Source organism: Macrotis lagotis, chromosome 3, assembly GCF_037893015.1.
Source record: "Macrotis lagotis isolate mMagLag1 chromosome 3, bilby.v1.9.chrom.fasta, whole genome shotgun sequence".
In the NCBI taxonomy this organism is placed as follows: Eukaryota; Metazoa; Chordata; class Mammalia; order Peramelemorphia; family Peramelidae; genus Macrotis; species Macrotis lagotis.
In genome coordinates, this window is record NC_133660.1 from 242,829,371 (window position 1) to 242,845,808 (window position 16,438).

The window sequence follows — 16,438 nt, forward strand, 5'->3', positions numbered from 1 at the left end:
GAATATGAGGGTCTGATGCCTATGCAGCAAATATAACATAATTCAAAGAATTTCACAGAAAATTAGGCTATTTTCAAATAAAAATTTCTAATTTGTACTCCAGTCCAAGAATACAAATAAAATATGTTCAAGTAAGTTGTCTTTTTAAATTAAGTGTGAGACAGAAATAATCAAGGATGAAAAATATGGATGGATTGTTTTCATGAATTCCTTATAATCTCATCAATTTTCTATGGCTGAAGTTTCCTCCTCTTTTCTCCACCCCTCCAGTATTTCAGAATAATTGGGGGGGGGGGGGATGGACTACTTCAGTTTTCAGTCTATGGTCCCTGGCTAGACATAATGTTAATAATAAAAATAATAGCAGTTCTCACACTTATCTAGTCTCTAAGCACTTAAAACACCACTCTATCTCAATTGATCCTAATAGCTTGGTGAGATAGATAATATTAGTATTATTGTTTTCTCATTTACAGATGAGGAAATGGAGACTCAGTGAAATAAACTGACCTGTGTCTATGAGTAAATAGGCAGAAGTGACCTAGTGCATTCCATCCCTTGTCTCCCAGTTTCTCTTTCCTATCTCTCTCAACAAGTAGCCTGCAAGAACTACTAGACTCCCTTACCAAACTGGGGTAAATATGTTAAGAAGAAAAAAATTTTTAAATTGTACAAAGCATATAAAGCTGAATTTTCATCATTGAACTGAAATTACAAGTAGAGAAATCATCTAAATTAATGTAATTCTTTTTCTTAAAGATTTTAATTTGAGTTTTATAATCCCCCCCCCCCCATTCTTGCCCCACTCCGAAGATAGCCTGTTATAAATTAATGTAATTCTACCTAACAAAAACACCCATACTGGCAAATGAACTTGAGATGAATATAAAAAGTCAAAGGATCTGAGCCCTGTATCTTTCTTCTATTCCCTTTCTATCTGTCTTCATTTTCCACTCCTCTAGAATACTGCTTCCTCATCTGTAAAATAAGGCGTTGGAGTGAGGTGATCACTAAAGTTCCTTTCCAGCTCTAAAATACTTCTATTCTTCCTCTATTTTTGTCTCAAAGGAAGTCACACATAAAGTGTGGGAGATTATCTATTCATCCTTATGTAAAAATTTATTTCAGAAATTTGGCAATGGAAACATTTCTCCTAAATATGCTTAGCTAAGAGAAGCCATAGTTGACAAAAATTTAATAGAATTTGCTCTCTTCCCAAAACTCTCTGACCCCACAAAAAAAGGTCACCTTGCATTTTTTAATAGTGGGTTCATTCTTACTGCTAAAAGGTCTCAAAACATCAAAAATGATATCAATATGGTATCCAAATAGAAAGCAACATATAACTGTACTTCTAGTTCTGTGCCCCATGACTTAGTCCATACACTTGAAAATACTTAACACTCACCAAAATAGCTCGAAATACAGTAGAACCAATTCCCTCTGCTACTTCATACTCTCCTTTCTCATTAGGACGTGTGAAGTTGTGTTCTCGTCCAGATCCAAACATCCTATCACACAAAATAATGAAAACTTATCAAAGTTTCCTCCAAGGGAAAAAAAAAATTAAGTTAAAAAATTATTTCTCTTTACTGTGAAATGCAAATATTAATTATCATTATATTAGCTACACAAATTTCATTAGAAATATATTCTGACAGAGTACAAGTGAAAATGTCTTAAAGGTTGGAACTTAAGATGAAATTTAAGAGTTCTATTCTAATGGGAGAGAATAAAGAAAGTAGTAGGAAAAAGAAATATAGTAACATCTTTATCTATAAAATTATCACTAAAAACCATAAATTAAGCAGTAGAAATGTTCAACATTTCCTTTTAAATGCCACAGGCAAACTTAACTGTTGGATCCACTTTAAAACAAAAAAGTTTTTGTTGTTGATGTTTTTATCCTAAAGCTGTGATCTCTCATAAAGCAGGTTATAATCCAACCATTAATTTAAGTAGAAATGATGAGGAAGGGGCAAAAGAGTACTGTTGGCTAAAGGAAGCAACTTTAAAAAAAACACTCCTATAATCTTCTTATCATAAAAGAGAGAATAAATAGCCAAGAACTGCAAATAATAAGCTAGAGAGTTCAGGGGATGGAGAGTTCAGGAGATAAAATTTTGTTTTCCACAAATATCATGCCATCAAATCATTGCCAGGACCAGGAAAAGGTGAAAGATAAAGAAATTAAAAGTAACATCCCAAATGTTCTAAGATTGAATTCCATTACAAAAAAGAGAGGCAAAGTATAAAATGAGTTCAATTTTTACAAAACGCAAATCAGCTACTTTTATACTAACAGTAGAGATATCCTTTTAAATCATTCATCTCTATATCTAAGTGTCTTGCATACACATAGTATGAACACAGATACCGGATGCACAAATACTTTGTAGAAGTTAATTTGTAAAAGAATTCTTTTCTGAAAACTTAAAATGCATAGTCCTCATACCAAATTTAAAGGTCTGATCTTTATTATACAATGTTCTACTTCTAAAAGAATTATATTCTAAAAGTAAAGATGGTCAAGTATCCAATAACTTCCCAATTCAAGGTTTCTACTTTTACTGTAACAGAGAAACCCACACAGAACAAAGCCTTTTTATTCAAAGATTTCCAAAAGCCAATCAAGTGCTTTTACAGTTCCCATGAATATTAATTTCCATTCACAATGATATACTGTGCTCCTTTTAAATGGATGCCTTCATTTGTTTTTTTTTTTTAAAGACCATCTTTCAGGAATTAAATGTCACACAGTTCTTGTCAAATACTTGAACTAGTTCAAAAGGGCAAGCTAATATACTTAGATCAATTTGGAAATTATGTGGGATTACAATTTTAAATACAATTTCAGATATTAGCTTTTTTTCTCATTTTCCTAAAGTTTGGATAAGCATATACAATAGCATAAATAAATCTTAACACCTATTCCACGTGTTTCTTAGAAAATAAGTAAATTCCTGCCATGTATTTTTCCCCCAGATCAACCTAATTCCTTACCTTTGTCCTTTAGAGTACACCGGGTACTATTTGTCATCTCAATACTGTACAAAATAACAAGTCCCAAAAAGATATAAAACACTCAAATGTAATAGAATGCATTTGTTCACATCTGTGTCCGAGACAGAGACATTTCTTTCCCCTACATCCCCTCTTCCCCACCTCTCCCTCTATTTTCATATTGGAACCAAAGAGGCCAAAGCTATTTGCTTTACAACATGTGTGACAGTTGCTTAGTTTTAATTTTGGATATATTGTATTCACAATCAGCTTAGTACAATAATAGTAGTGAACCCAAAGTAAGCTTAACATTCCAATTCCTACATGAGCTCTCTTGAATAGGAACAACCATAATAAATAAGCTGAATATATACATGTATATATAAAATTTTCAGCATAGCAGACCTGATTATTAAATGCCTACACAAGTATTTTCTTTGAGGGATGGATAATAGCTATAATAATAATAATAATAATAATAATAATAATAATAATAATAATAGTAATAATAATATTGCTTTAAGCTTTGTCAAGCACTTTTAATATATTGCCTCATTTGATCCCTACTCACCACCCTTTGAAGCAGGTGCTATTATATTCCATTTTATAGTTGAGGCAACAGGTTAAATGAATTGTCCAGTGTCACACAGATAAAGACAGTGTAGGTAGACAGTTTGAGTGTTGAACCTGGTACCCTGCTTAATGAAAGATTCACAGGATCTTATGGAAGAACCTGAATAAAAATCATGCTACACACTAAAAAAAAAAAAAAAAAAAAAGATGGGTTGTCACCTGCATATTATGAAGGAAGCAGTCATGTAGATAATGGATTTCCTTTCACCAAAGGCCTTCAAGTAAGCACTGAACAACTACTGTCTGTCATATTATATACAAGGGTATTTCTATTTGGGTATAAGTTGACCTGGAATTCCCTCTAAAGTAGCCTTAAACCCTAAGGTTCTATGAGATCATGGAGGTAGGGGAGCATTGAAACACTTCAGGTTAACTTCCTAGGCTAATCAAGGGCTAATATAATTCAGAATTTGAGCATGCCTTATTTCTCTTGGTATTTATCAAATGTTTGTAACGACAGAAAGCTTGCTATTAAGCTTTAGGTTAACTTTTTCAAAGGCGAGGGAAGGTTTCATCTAATAGGCTTATGGTTGGACCAGCATATATTTGGTATGAGTTTTTAATCTTTATTTTTTATTGTTATGGACCCTTTTAGCAGGCTAGTAAAACCTATAAAACCCTTTCCAGAGTGATATTTTTAAGTAATTGAAGGAAATGATAAATTTCCACTAGAACTCAGTAAAAATAAAGATGTGACTTTTTTTTTATTTTACCATCCAAGTTCATAGAGGCCCTTAAATGCTACCAACAAACCATGCTACCTTAAGAATTCCTGTGTTAGAGAAACCAAGTGAATTTTCTGCAGCACTATAAAATAGAAGGGGACAAAACCTGTAAAACTGGCCCATCAAATTAAATAGCTAATAAATCTGATATGTGATAATCTTCTAAAATTGTTATTGTTTAAGAGTTTGAGGGAATCAATAGGCAAAATTAAAAAAGTTATTTGTTGTTATTTGGTCCTTTCAATTGTGTTTGATTCTTTGTGATCCCATTTGCAGTTTTCTTGGCAAAAATACTGATATGGTTTGCCATTTTCTTCTCCAGATCATTTTACAGATGAGGAAACTGAGATAAACAGAGTTAAATGACTCACTCATGATCAAACAGCCAGTAAGTGTTTGAGGCCAGATCTGAACTCAAGAAGATGAGTCTTCCTGAATCCAGACCTGGTGCTCCACTTCTCAGATACAAAAGTATCCCAATTATCAAATCCTGTGGCACAAAAGCTCTTTAAAGAGCTTTAATTTATGCTTGAGTATACAGTAGTATACAGCTGAGCACTATTTCAGTTTGCAGGATTTCCAGTCCCAGTTTAAGGGGCTAAATCCAAAGGGAAGAGAAAAGGGAGGAAGAACCTGGCAGATTTATCCTGTAGGATAACAACTGACATTCTGTAATACTTGTCTATATACCAGCCTCTGGCAACAAAGTTTCTAACAACAAAGTATGACACCAAAATACATGTTCTCATTAACACAAACATCATTGTAGTTTCAAATAACTTAATTTATATTAAGCAATTGTTACTAATACCAACCTGCCCAACATTGTATTTGGCTGTGCAGTAAAAATAGATGGATCTACAACAAATCTAGTATTATCCACAATTAATGTTACTCGTTCTGATGTTCTTATACTCCGAGCTCCCTCCTTTGCATTCTCATACACAAATATCATTTCCCCAGAAGTCTTACAACCACCATCTGAACTTGACTGACTGCTGTTTCTGCTGTTGTTCCCCACACTGCTACCGGAACCATTGGGGGAAGCTTTTTGAGGACGAGGACTGCTTGGGCGGGAAGAACTATGATCTTTTTCTCGCTCTGTAAAAGAAAAAAATGTATATAAAAATTTAAATATATATCTTTGTATTTTCAGAATTTTTCTTAAAACATACCAATCTCGGTATCTAATAATTTAATTGTTCTTCTAGAGAGACACTGATTTTTTCAGACCAGTTTTTCCATTGTAAAACAGTTTCTATTAATTTTAGTTTACCTTTTCTGATGAGACTAATACAAATATATCAACTTGCTACTTCTCCAAGATAAAATATCAAAAAAAAAAATGAATAGTTGGCCTATGGTCTAAGATATATGTGGTAGAATCACTGAGAGTACTACTTAAACCAGACTAATAGTAAGAAAGTACATGAATTTAATGCTGATACCTGACCTAGATAACTTTGTACCAAACAGAACAGCATATTTTCATATGGTAACAAACATCGCAAATTCAGTGATAATTCAATTTTAACTGTGCGTATCCTAGAGATTAATACCTCTCAGAATGCTCAAAGTATTAGCACTGGCATCACATGGAAGCAGCAAGTCTTCAGAAAATGAAGATTTAATAACCACTAAGGACACTAGGGCATGTTCATTTTTCAAAAATCTACTAATGGAATTACAAATACAATGACTTATAGATAGATGGTAGTGTGCCACATCTTTCTGATTTTTTTCAAGAAAAGCAATACTGCCAATTTCTGAGAATAATGTAAATCATTTCACATCCAAATAGATTAAGAAAAACTTAATCTGATGTTCCAATTTAGTTGTTTTGTATATTCTTTTAAAAATGAAGATTTTAAAACCACAGTGACTTATAAATAAGCATTAGTTAAATTTTCCAGTCAGGCACTTAATAAGGATACTTCATAAAACATCACTTATTATAAACTACAAATATTTATGATGTTTCTTTTACTGATATGCAGTTTATACTTTTATAATTAGATTTCTTAAGTCCCAATAGAATTTTCTAATACTAGAAAATAGTTTTGATTGCCAGATTTCATCATGCTAGTATTATCATAATCACCTGAGAACTCTATATAATTATAGCACCAGCTAGACAGCCCTGTGTGTTTTAACTCATCTTCTCCTCCTCAATGATCCTCCATAGCAGAAAAATGTAAATATAAATCACTGAGATCAAAGATAACCCACCTATGCATTATAATTGTTTTACATTTGTCAAGGAAATTACCACTTTCTATTCCCAACAATGTAGTTTGGAATAAGGAATATTAAATAAATATGGTTAAGGAAAGGAAGGATTTTTACTAGTTTGGGAATCAGTTTATCATATACTAACCTTTTTTTTTTTAAACTCAAGCACTATGACTGCTCCAAATCCAAGGAAATAATTCTTGATTAGAAAATATTCTGAATGTTTAACTACAAGTCACTTCACCTCTTTCAGACATTGCTGAAAAGTATATTATTGTTTTAAATCTTAGTATAAAACCTACCTCAAAATATCTTCAAATCTATAAAGTTAAGAGTTAAGATTAAAAGATATCTTTAAAAAATCCCATTATCACAGATCGTGAAGATTCTCTAGTCATCCTGATCTCAATATCAGATTCATTTTAAAACTGTCTTTTCCTAGACACAACTACTATCCAGCTAAGCAAAAATAGACATAACAGAATGCAAAGAAGAAAGAAATGGATTTCACCCTCCAATGCTTGGTATAATGCACTTTAAGACGAAGAATTCATATTATTATAGCTGGAAAAGCTAAATCAAAAGTGTCTTTCCCCCCCAAGAATCAGAGAATGTTATTCTGACATACCGATGTGATGCTGCCGAGTGGGAGAAGTAACATTTCTAATACAGGGAGTTAGCTGTGACTCTGCTCTTTCATGGGAGGAGTCCCGGGATCTGTCACTTGACCTTCGTCTATCTCTGGACCTCTCATGTCCACCACTAGCACCATGCAAGCTCATTTTGTTGTGGTCCACTCCTCCTTTAGTAACACGAGACGGGGTACTAAGAAAGAAAATTATTCCCTTAATAAAAAATTAAAATTATTTAAGTCTTCAAAGAAAAAATTTTAAACATGCATAAAAGTTTACAGATTTATGAAACAGGTCTATTCCAGGCTTTGTAAAGGACAACTCTGAAATTCAGATTCTTTACCTATATAAAGCATCTTAGAAAACACTTATCTAGTCCATCCTTTTAACTTAAGAAATCATCTCACTGAGGTCCAGAAAGAAAATGCACTTAAGGTTGAAATATCTAGTCTATTGAATCAGAATTAGAACAAGGCTGAAATCAACCAAAGCATCAAAGAAAATCTGACTATGTGCTATTCCCCAAACTAATAGACTTATAGACTGACAAAGGGCTCAAGGCTGATCAGCTGTGAATTGACTACTCAAGAACTAAAAGAACAAATGAATAGTACCTCTCAGCACCACTCGACTGAAAATGCCTGCATATTGTCTTGAGTGTTTAATATGACAAAACATAAAGTGCTAAGAAATTCAAAGAGCTACAAAGAAACCTAAAAAATAATGCTTGCTTTTATCAACTATATATTCCAAAATAGTAAATATTATCAAGTTATCAAAATTCATTTAGTAGGTCAGTGTAAGATCACTTCTAGCTTCTAGAGAAATAGTGGGGTGGATCAGGAAAGGTTTCATGGATGAATTGGCATTTCAGTTGGTACTTGGAGGAAGGGAAGTTTTCCAAAAATTGATGGGGGAATGAACCATTCCAAAATTGGAAGCAGGATAAATAAAGGTTCTAAGGGAGGAAAATTTAATATACATTTAAGAAAGAAGTGATTAATACAGCATGACATAATGATAAAAGTGTTCTAATTTTGCTTCTGACACTAGTTGACACTAATGACCTATATCCTCTATAAAATGGTCTCAAAGTTCCTTTCTGGCTTTAAATTTATGATCCTATGAAGAAAACAGATCAAAAGGTTCTTGAATACAGGTTCAAGAATCTGGACTTGTTATGCAAAAGGATGACACTGAAGAGTTAAGTGATTGATTGGGATAAAAGAAAATTAATCTTTCAATGATGTGTTGAAGAGAAGTGGAAAATACTGAACACCTCAAACCAATTTGGAAACTACTGCAATAGTCCAAAATTTTTCTTCTATGGATTTTTTAAGAGGAAGAAGACAATTGGCGTTTAGTGACTTGCCCATAGTCATAGTGTTAGTAAATATATGAGATGGAATTTGAGTTCAAGTCCTCCTGATTTTAAGGTCAGTGCTCTACATCCTGCACTGTCTAGCCGTCCTTCTAATTTAACTTTAAAAATAATATTAAGTACCAGAAACTGTGTTAGTAGTGACAGATACAAAGAAAACAAAAATTATTCTGACTTCAAAGAACTAGACATTTTCCTGGGAGGAGAATTCAAACAGTTTTAGAGAAACGTATAAATATAAATATATAAATACACACACGTATATATGTATATGTCTGATCATTAATGATAAAGGGATTAGGAAAGGAGATGGCATTTGGGCTAAGCTTTGAAGTGAGTTAGAGATTCTGAAGGCAGATGTGCAGAAAGAAGCATTTGTGGCCCTGGAGACAGCCTCTTTGGGGTACACCGAGAGGCAACAATAGAGGCTTGTCTGTACAGAATAAAGTGCACTAAGGGGCTTGATGTGTTTTACTGATTGTCTAGATTTAATAAAGCAATGAGCAAGTGTTCATAAAGAGATCAAACTTAACACTATGTCATGTTTTGTGTTTGCTTTTTTCTGGAGCCAGATGTTTAAATATTTAACTAGATCATCCTGCCTGAAGGTCTTCCAGGTGGAGATGTCAAGCAGAGAGACTGGAGCTCAGGACTAAGTCTGGGAATCATCCATATTGATAACTGAATCCTTATAGTTGATAAGCTAACCCAAAGAATGACTATAAAGAGAAAAGAGGAGATTCTCAAATAGAACATGATTTTCCTAAAGCATGCCCATCAAATTATATCACTTCCCACTTCTATCTTCTAGAGGATCAAATGTAATTTCTCTTTCCAGGTCCTTAAGTCTTCCTAACTTTGCAGTCTTCTTACAGTTTACTTTCCTCCTCTTCTTATACTCAGCAACCCAGGCATAAAGACCTCTTCAGTTTTCTGCATAGATCACACACTACGTGCCCCAATCTCTGTGCCTCCGATTTCCCTTCAGGACCCAGCTTGAAAAGCACCTTCTTTAAATCTTCTTTCCTAGCCCCATCAGATGCTAGAGAACCTCCTCCAAAAACTGCCTTGTACTCACACTATAGTATGTGTACATGCATACACACACACACACACACACACACACACACACACAGACACACTTCACACTGTTTCATACATTAGAATGTGAGCTCCTTGAAGGCAGGGGTTCCTTTCCCTCCTGTCTTAGTACCCCCAGATTTTACCCTCATTCCTGGTACATATAAGTACTTAATAAACAATTACTGACATTCAACTCTAAAATTTCTCTACTGACTCCAGTCTCAGATCTTCAGTTGCTTCACTGAGATATCTTAACCTCAACTCGTGATTCCCCTCCCCCAAAGTCCTTATCACACCATCCTGGTAACTAGCCCTCACTGCAGCAGTCTGACCCCACTTCAGCCAGCCTACAGACACAGTGATATTCCTCAAGCACAGCTCTTGCCAGGTTCCTCCCTCTCAAACTTCAGGATCAAGTATTCATCCTCTATTTGCATTCCAAGCCCTCTTTAACCTGCTTTATATCCTCTCACTCCCACAAAGTTCCAACCTTTCTTTCTCCCCATAAAGATTCTGCAATGCAGTGACACCTGCTCCTCTTCCAACAAGATCATCTCCAAGCACTTATGCTGGCTGTCTGTCCCCCTCCCATGCTTTGTTCTCTCTCTCCACCTCGGCCACTTGGCTTCCAACAAATCCATTCTAAAGTCTCACCACCTTCAGGATGCCTTTCCCAATTTCCCTTCCAGTGCCTCCACTCTATCTATTATTTCCAAGGTGCCCTGTATATAGCATGTATGTATCTGTATATGTATTATGTGTGGATGTATGTGGTACATGTATTTTGTATGTATATACGTATATATGCATGTATGATTATTATCTCCCCATTAAGCTGTGAACAAGAGCAAGGACTGCCATTTGTCCTTCTTAGCTTCCCTAGCACTTAGCAATGTCTGGCCTGGCCTGTTGTTAACATGTAGATATTAGACAAACTCATAGCTTGGCCCCTCATTAAGGAATGGCCTCTGAACGGTAAGGAAAGGAGACCAAGTAGGAGTGGTACCAAGTTTCCAATCAATGTTGATGGTAAGGCTTTAGCAAATCAATACTTCCCATGGGATTTATAAATTATAGGTCCTAGTCAACTGGCAGGCATGTAGAATCAGAAGTGGGGGGGGCAGGATGGAGTCAAGAAGTAAATCAGTTTTGTCTTCACAAGAGTTAGGAACTGGTTGCTCTGATAAAGTCAATATTATACTCAATAATATACTATTCCTACCCTTAAGTAGTCTTTATAATCTCACTTCAGAGAATAGATATACAAATGAAAATTAAATACCTATCAATAATAAGAAAATATAAAAAGCAGTATATGGGGGGGGTGCAGCCAAGATGGCGACAGGAGAAGAGCCTCTCCTAGGTGTTCTCTCCAAAATATTTCAAAAATATTAAAACTAAAATATTAAAACTAAAAAAAATTTAAACTTTTTGAGAGACAAAACCCACAGAAAGATCCAGTGAGGCAATTCTCTAACCCTAGGTAAGCTGGAAAATAGTGGAAAAACTGCTCCATGGGGTTAGAGGGGTAGCCCCCTCTAACTCTGGTGAGAGTGAAGGAACTTCAGCCTCCCAGAAACAGCACTAGAATGCCTGGGAGCTGTGGCTCCCGGCAACAGAAGCAGGGTCCTGACCTGCACCCGGGGGAGCAGCAGGCAAAACTTGGAGGATCAATAGGAGCCAAGGGGATCCCTGCAGGGATCTGCCAGAGCTAGCTGGAAGCCCAGGCCCTCAGGGCAATTGCTGAGATGAAGGCAGCATCCACAGTAGGCCAGATCCAGGAAACTGAAGCAGCAGCCTCCAGGCAGATGCACCCTGAGTGCCCAGCCCATGGAAGGTAGGGCAGTGGAGGGAGACTGCTGAGGTCTGTCCTCTGTTCCCGGAACAGTACTCTGGGGCTCTGACCACATTCAGATCCTGATCACAGTCTAGGCCCCATATAGAACAGGAACCCCCCAACCCTGTCCTGTGACAAAGGGGTACACTTGTGGTCATTCACAGATCAGTAGAACAGTCAGAGCCTCACACACTGAAGTCCTTGTAGGGGTGTTCCAATTAAAATTCAAAAGCTCAGGAAACACCCCAAAACCAGGCACAGGCTGGAAAAATGAGTAAACAGAAAAAAGAGGAACACCATTGAGAAATATTTTCTCTATGATCCCAAGAAGGATCAAAAGACTCAATCTGAAGATGAATAAGTACAAGCTTCTGCATCTAAAGACTCCAAGAAAAATGAAAGTTGGGCTCAGGCTATGACAGAGCTCAAAAAAGATTTTGAAAATGAAGGGAGATAGAAAAAAATTGAGAAAAGAGTCAAGGAGATACAAAATAATGCTGAAGAAAATAGCATGTTAAAAACCAGCATAGGACAAATGGATAAAACAGTTCAAAAAGTTATTGAGGAGAAGAATGCTTTAAAAAGCAGAATTGGCCAGATGGAAAAGGAGATAAGAAAGCTCTCTGAAGAAAACAAATCCTTCAGACGTAGAATGATGCTAAAGGAAACTGATGACTTTACTAGAAGTCAAGACACAATGCTTCAAAACCAAAAGAATGAAATATTAGAAGAAAATGTGAGACATCTCATTGAAAAAACAACTGATCTGGAAAACAGATTCAGGAAAAATAATTTAAAAATTATTGGGCTCCCTGAAAGTCATGATCAGGAAAAGAGCCTTGACCTTGACCTTAGTTTTAAAGAATTTCTACAGGAAAATTGCCCTGATATCCTAGAAGCAGAGGGCAAAGTAGAAATTGAGAGAATTCACCAATTTCCCCCAGAAAGAGATCCAAAAAAAAAACAACCCCAAACCCAGGAATATTATAGCCAAGTTCCAGAACTCCCAAGTCAAAGAGAAAATATTACAAGCAGCCAGAAGGACACAATTCAAATATCATGGAGCTGCAGTCAGGATCACACAGGACTTAGCAGCAACTACATTAAGGGCTCGTAGGGCTTGGAATATAATATTCCAGAAGGCAAAAGAGCTTGGAATGCAAGTGAGAATCAACTACCCAGCAAAACTGAACATCCTCTTCCAGGGGAAAAGATGAACTTTCAGTGACACAGAGGAATTCCAAATGTTCCTACTGAAACAACAGAGTGAATAGAAAGTTTGACCTTCAAATACAGGACTCAGGTGAAGCATAGAGAACAGAGAAGGGTAAAATATGAGGGATTTAATGATGATTAACTGCATGTATTCCTGCATAGAAAAATGACACTGATAATACTCATGTGAACCGTCTCATTTAATACAGCAGGTAGAAGGAGCTTTTATAGATGAAGCACAGGAGAGAGCTGCATTTGAAGATATAATATATATTGTAAAAATGGAGTCAATGACTAAATGGGAAATGCACTGGGAGTAAGAGAAAAGAGAGGTGGAATAGGCTAAGGTATTTCATATAAAAAATATTGTCTTTTTTTGCAATGAACTTTTGCAATAATATGGAAGGGGAGAAGGCAAGGGGAAATGAGGGAACCTTCACTCTCATCAGAAATGGCTCAGAGAGGAAACAGCATACACACTCAATAGGTTCTAGAGTAAAAAGGAGAGGAGGAAAAGGGGAAGGGGAGGACGTGGGTGATAGAGGAGAGGGTAGATCATAGGAGAGAACAGTCAGATACAATGCATTTTCTTTACTTCTTGCAAGGGGCTGGGATTGGGTGGCCTGCCCAGGACCATGGGGCCGGGTGGTTGCTGGGTCTCAGGGGTGGTATATGGGCTTGGGGCTTCTTGGCCCCAGGGCTGGTGCTCTGTCCACTGTGCCACTCAGCTACCTTACAACACATTTTGGAAGGACAGAGTGAAAGGAGAGAGAAAAATATAATATATGGAAGTGGGGAAGAATGGATGGAGGGAACTACAATCAGCAACAGCAACTGTGGAAAAATATGGAAGTAACTTCTGTGATGGGCTTATGATGTGATCAGAATGTGATCCACCTGAGACAGAACTGATGGTATCAGAACACAGACTGAAAACAAATTTTTTTTCCCCTTCTCTTTTACTTTATTTCTCATGAGGTTCTATACTGTGGGGGGGGGGGTATTATGTTTACTCTTAAACAAGAATATTTTAGTAACTTATTAAAAAAAATATCACGTGTACAAAAATATTCATAGCAGCTTTTTGTGGGGGTACAGAAAGATCCAATGAGGCAATTCTCCAGTCCAAGATAACCTGAAAAAATAGTGGTCTGTTCCATGGGTTGGAGGGTTAAGAAAGAACTTCAGTCTCCAGGGAACAGCCCTAGGGTACTTGTGAATGCCGGCTCCATGCAGCAGAAGCAGTTTCCTGACCTGCACCCCAGGGAGCACCAAGCACAACTTGGAAGATCAGCAGGGAGACCTCTGCCAGAGCGAGTACAAAGCCCAGGCCCTCAGTGCAGCCACAGCACTCAATGCAGTCCAGATCCCAGGAAACAGAAGCAGGCCCATGGAGTCGCCCATCAGGAGCCTCCAGGCAGCTGTGCCCTGAGTGCTCAGTCCACCAAAGGCAAAGGAGTGGAGGGAGACTGCTGAAGTCTTTCCTCTGTCCCTGGAACAGGACTTTGGGGCTCTGAGAACATTCAGACCCTTGTCACAGTCTAGGTCCCCCACAGAGCAGATATCCGCCTCTCAGCCCCAAGGCAGAAGGGTGAGCTGGTGAGCTTGTGGTCATTCACAGACCAGGAAAGCAATCAGAGCCTCACACAGCGAGGTCCTTGGGGGGGGGGGGTGGTGGTGGTACCAATAATACTCAAAATCTCAAGAAACACACAAAACCAGGGCATAACCTGGGGAAATGAGTATACAGGAAAAAAGGGGGGGGGGGGGAGACAATTACTTTGGTCCCGTGGAAGATCAAACCACACAATTAAAAGATGAGAAAATTCAAGCTTGGGCTTGGCTATGATACAGCTCAAAAAATATTTTTGAATTCAAGGAAGAGAGATAGAAGAAAAATTGGGAAAAGAATGAGAAACATGAAGGAAAAACATGAAAACAAAGTCAGCAGTTTAGTCAAGGAGAGCCAAAAAAAATGTTGAAGAAAATAACATGTTAAAAATCAGCTTAGGTCAAATGGATAAAACAATTCAAAAAGTTGTTGAGGAGAAGGGTGCTTTAAAAGCAGAATTGGACAGATAGAAAAGGAGATAAGAAAGTTCTCTCAGGAAAACAAATCCTTCAGATGTAGAATGGAGCTAAGGGAAGCTGATGAGTTTGTGAGAAATCAAGACACAATATTTCAACACCAAAAGAATGAAAAATTAGAAGAAAATGTGAAATACTGCAATGAAAAAAACTGATCTAGAAAAGATAGTTTCAAAATTATTGGGATACCTGAAAGGCATGATCAGGAAAAGAGCCTTGACTTCATTTTTAAAGAATTTCTACAGGAAAACTGTCTTGATACCCTAGAAACAGAGGGTAAAACAGAAATTGAGAGAATCCACCAATCTCCCCCAGAAAGAGATCCAAAAAAACCCCCCAACCCCCAGGAGTATTATAGCCAAGTTCCAGAACTCCCAAGTCAAAGAGAAAATATTACAAGCAGCTAGAAGGACACAATTCAAATATTGTGGAGCTGCAGTCAGGATCACACAGGACTTAGCATCAACTACATTAAGGGCTCGTAGGGCTTGAAATATAATATTCCAGAAGGCAAAAGAGCTTGGAATGCAACCGAGAATCAACTACCCAGCAAAACTGAACACCCTCTTCCAGGAGAAAAGATGGACTTTCAATGACACAGGGGAATTTCAAATGCTCCTGTTGAAACGGCCAGAGCTGAACAGAAAGTTGGACCTTCAAATACAGGACTCAGGTGAAGCACAGAGAGTGGACGAGAAGGGTAAATTATGAGGGATGATGATGATGAGTTGCATGTATTCCTGCATGGGGAAAATGATACTGATAATACTCAAATGAACCTTCTCATTTAATAGGGTAGGAGGAGCTTTTATAGATGAGGCACAGGAGAGAGCTGAATCTGAAGATATATTTTATAAATGGGAGTAAATAGGTGAAAGGGAAATGTGTTGGGAGTAAGAGAAAGGAGAGGTAGGAGGCTAAGATATTTCATATAAAAGGTATTTCATGTAGTTTTTGCAATGGTATGGAAGAGGGGAAGGTGAGGGGGGAATGAGGGAACTTTCATTCTCATTGGAAATGGCTCAGAGAGGAAACAGCATACACACTCAATAAGTTTTAGACATCGAGAAGAAAAAGGAGGGGGGGCAGGGAAGGGGGGATATGGGTGATAGAGGAGAGGGTAGATCATAAGAGAGGATAGCCAAATATAACACATTTTCTTGTTAATTTAGTTCAAAGGGCTGGGATTGGATGGTCTGTTTGGGACCACGGGCCTGGGTTGGTGGGTCTCTGGGATGGGATATGGGCTTGGGGCCTCTTGGCCCCAGGGCCAGTGCTCTGTCTCCTGAGGCACTGGCTGCCCCACAGCACATTTTTGAAGAGGGACAGAGTGAAAGAAGAGAGAATATAATAGATGGTAGTGGAGAGGAATAGATGGAGGAAATTACAATCAGCAACAGCAACTATGGAAAAATATGGAAGTAACTACGATGGACTTACGATAAATAATGTGATCCACCTGAGACAGAGCTAATGGTATTAGAATAAAGACTGAAACACATTTTTTTCCTTTCTTTTACTTTATTTTTCATGAGGTTTTATATTTTAGTGAGGAAAGGCACATTATGTTTACTCTTAAACAAGACTATTTTAGTAATTGTAAATAAAT

General features: G+C 37.1%; 1 protein-coding gene across 5 annotated transcripts in view; it reads right to left on the reverse strand.

Annotated features, from left to right (window-relative positions):
• The window catches only part of BTBD10 (BTB domain containing 10), a 100,220-nt gene that overhangs the window by 30,694 nt on the left and 53,088 nt on the right, over positions 1 to 16,438 (reverse strand). For all 5 annotated transcript variants that reach the window (XM_074230344.1, XM_074230342.1, XM_074230343.1 and 2 more), the window contains 3 exons: positions 7,222 to 7,418; positions 5,177 to 5,462; positions 1,409 to 1,511 (listed from right to left, as the gene is read on the reverse strand). In XM_074230344.1, coding sequence (XP_074086445.1) covers positions 1,409 to 1,511; positions 5,177 to 5,462; positions 7,222 to 7,375 — 543 coding nt within the window. In that variant the 5' untranslated portion in view covers positions 7,376 to 7,418. The remainder of the gene's footprint in view (positions 1 to 1,408; positions 1,512 to 5,176; positions 5,463 to 7,221; positions 7,419 to 16,438) is intronic.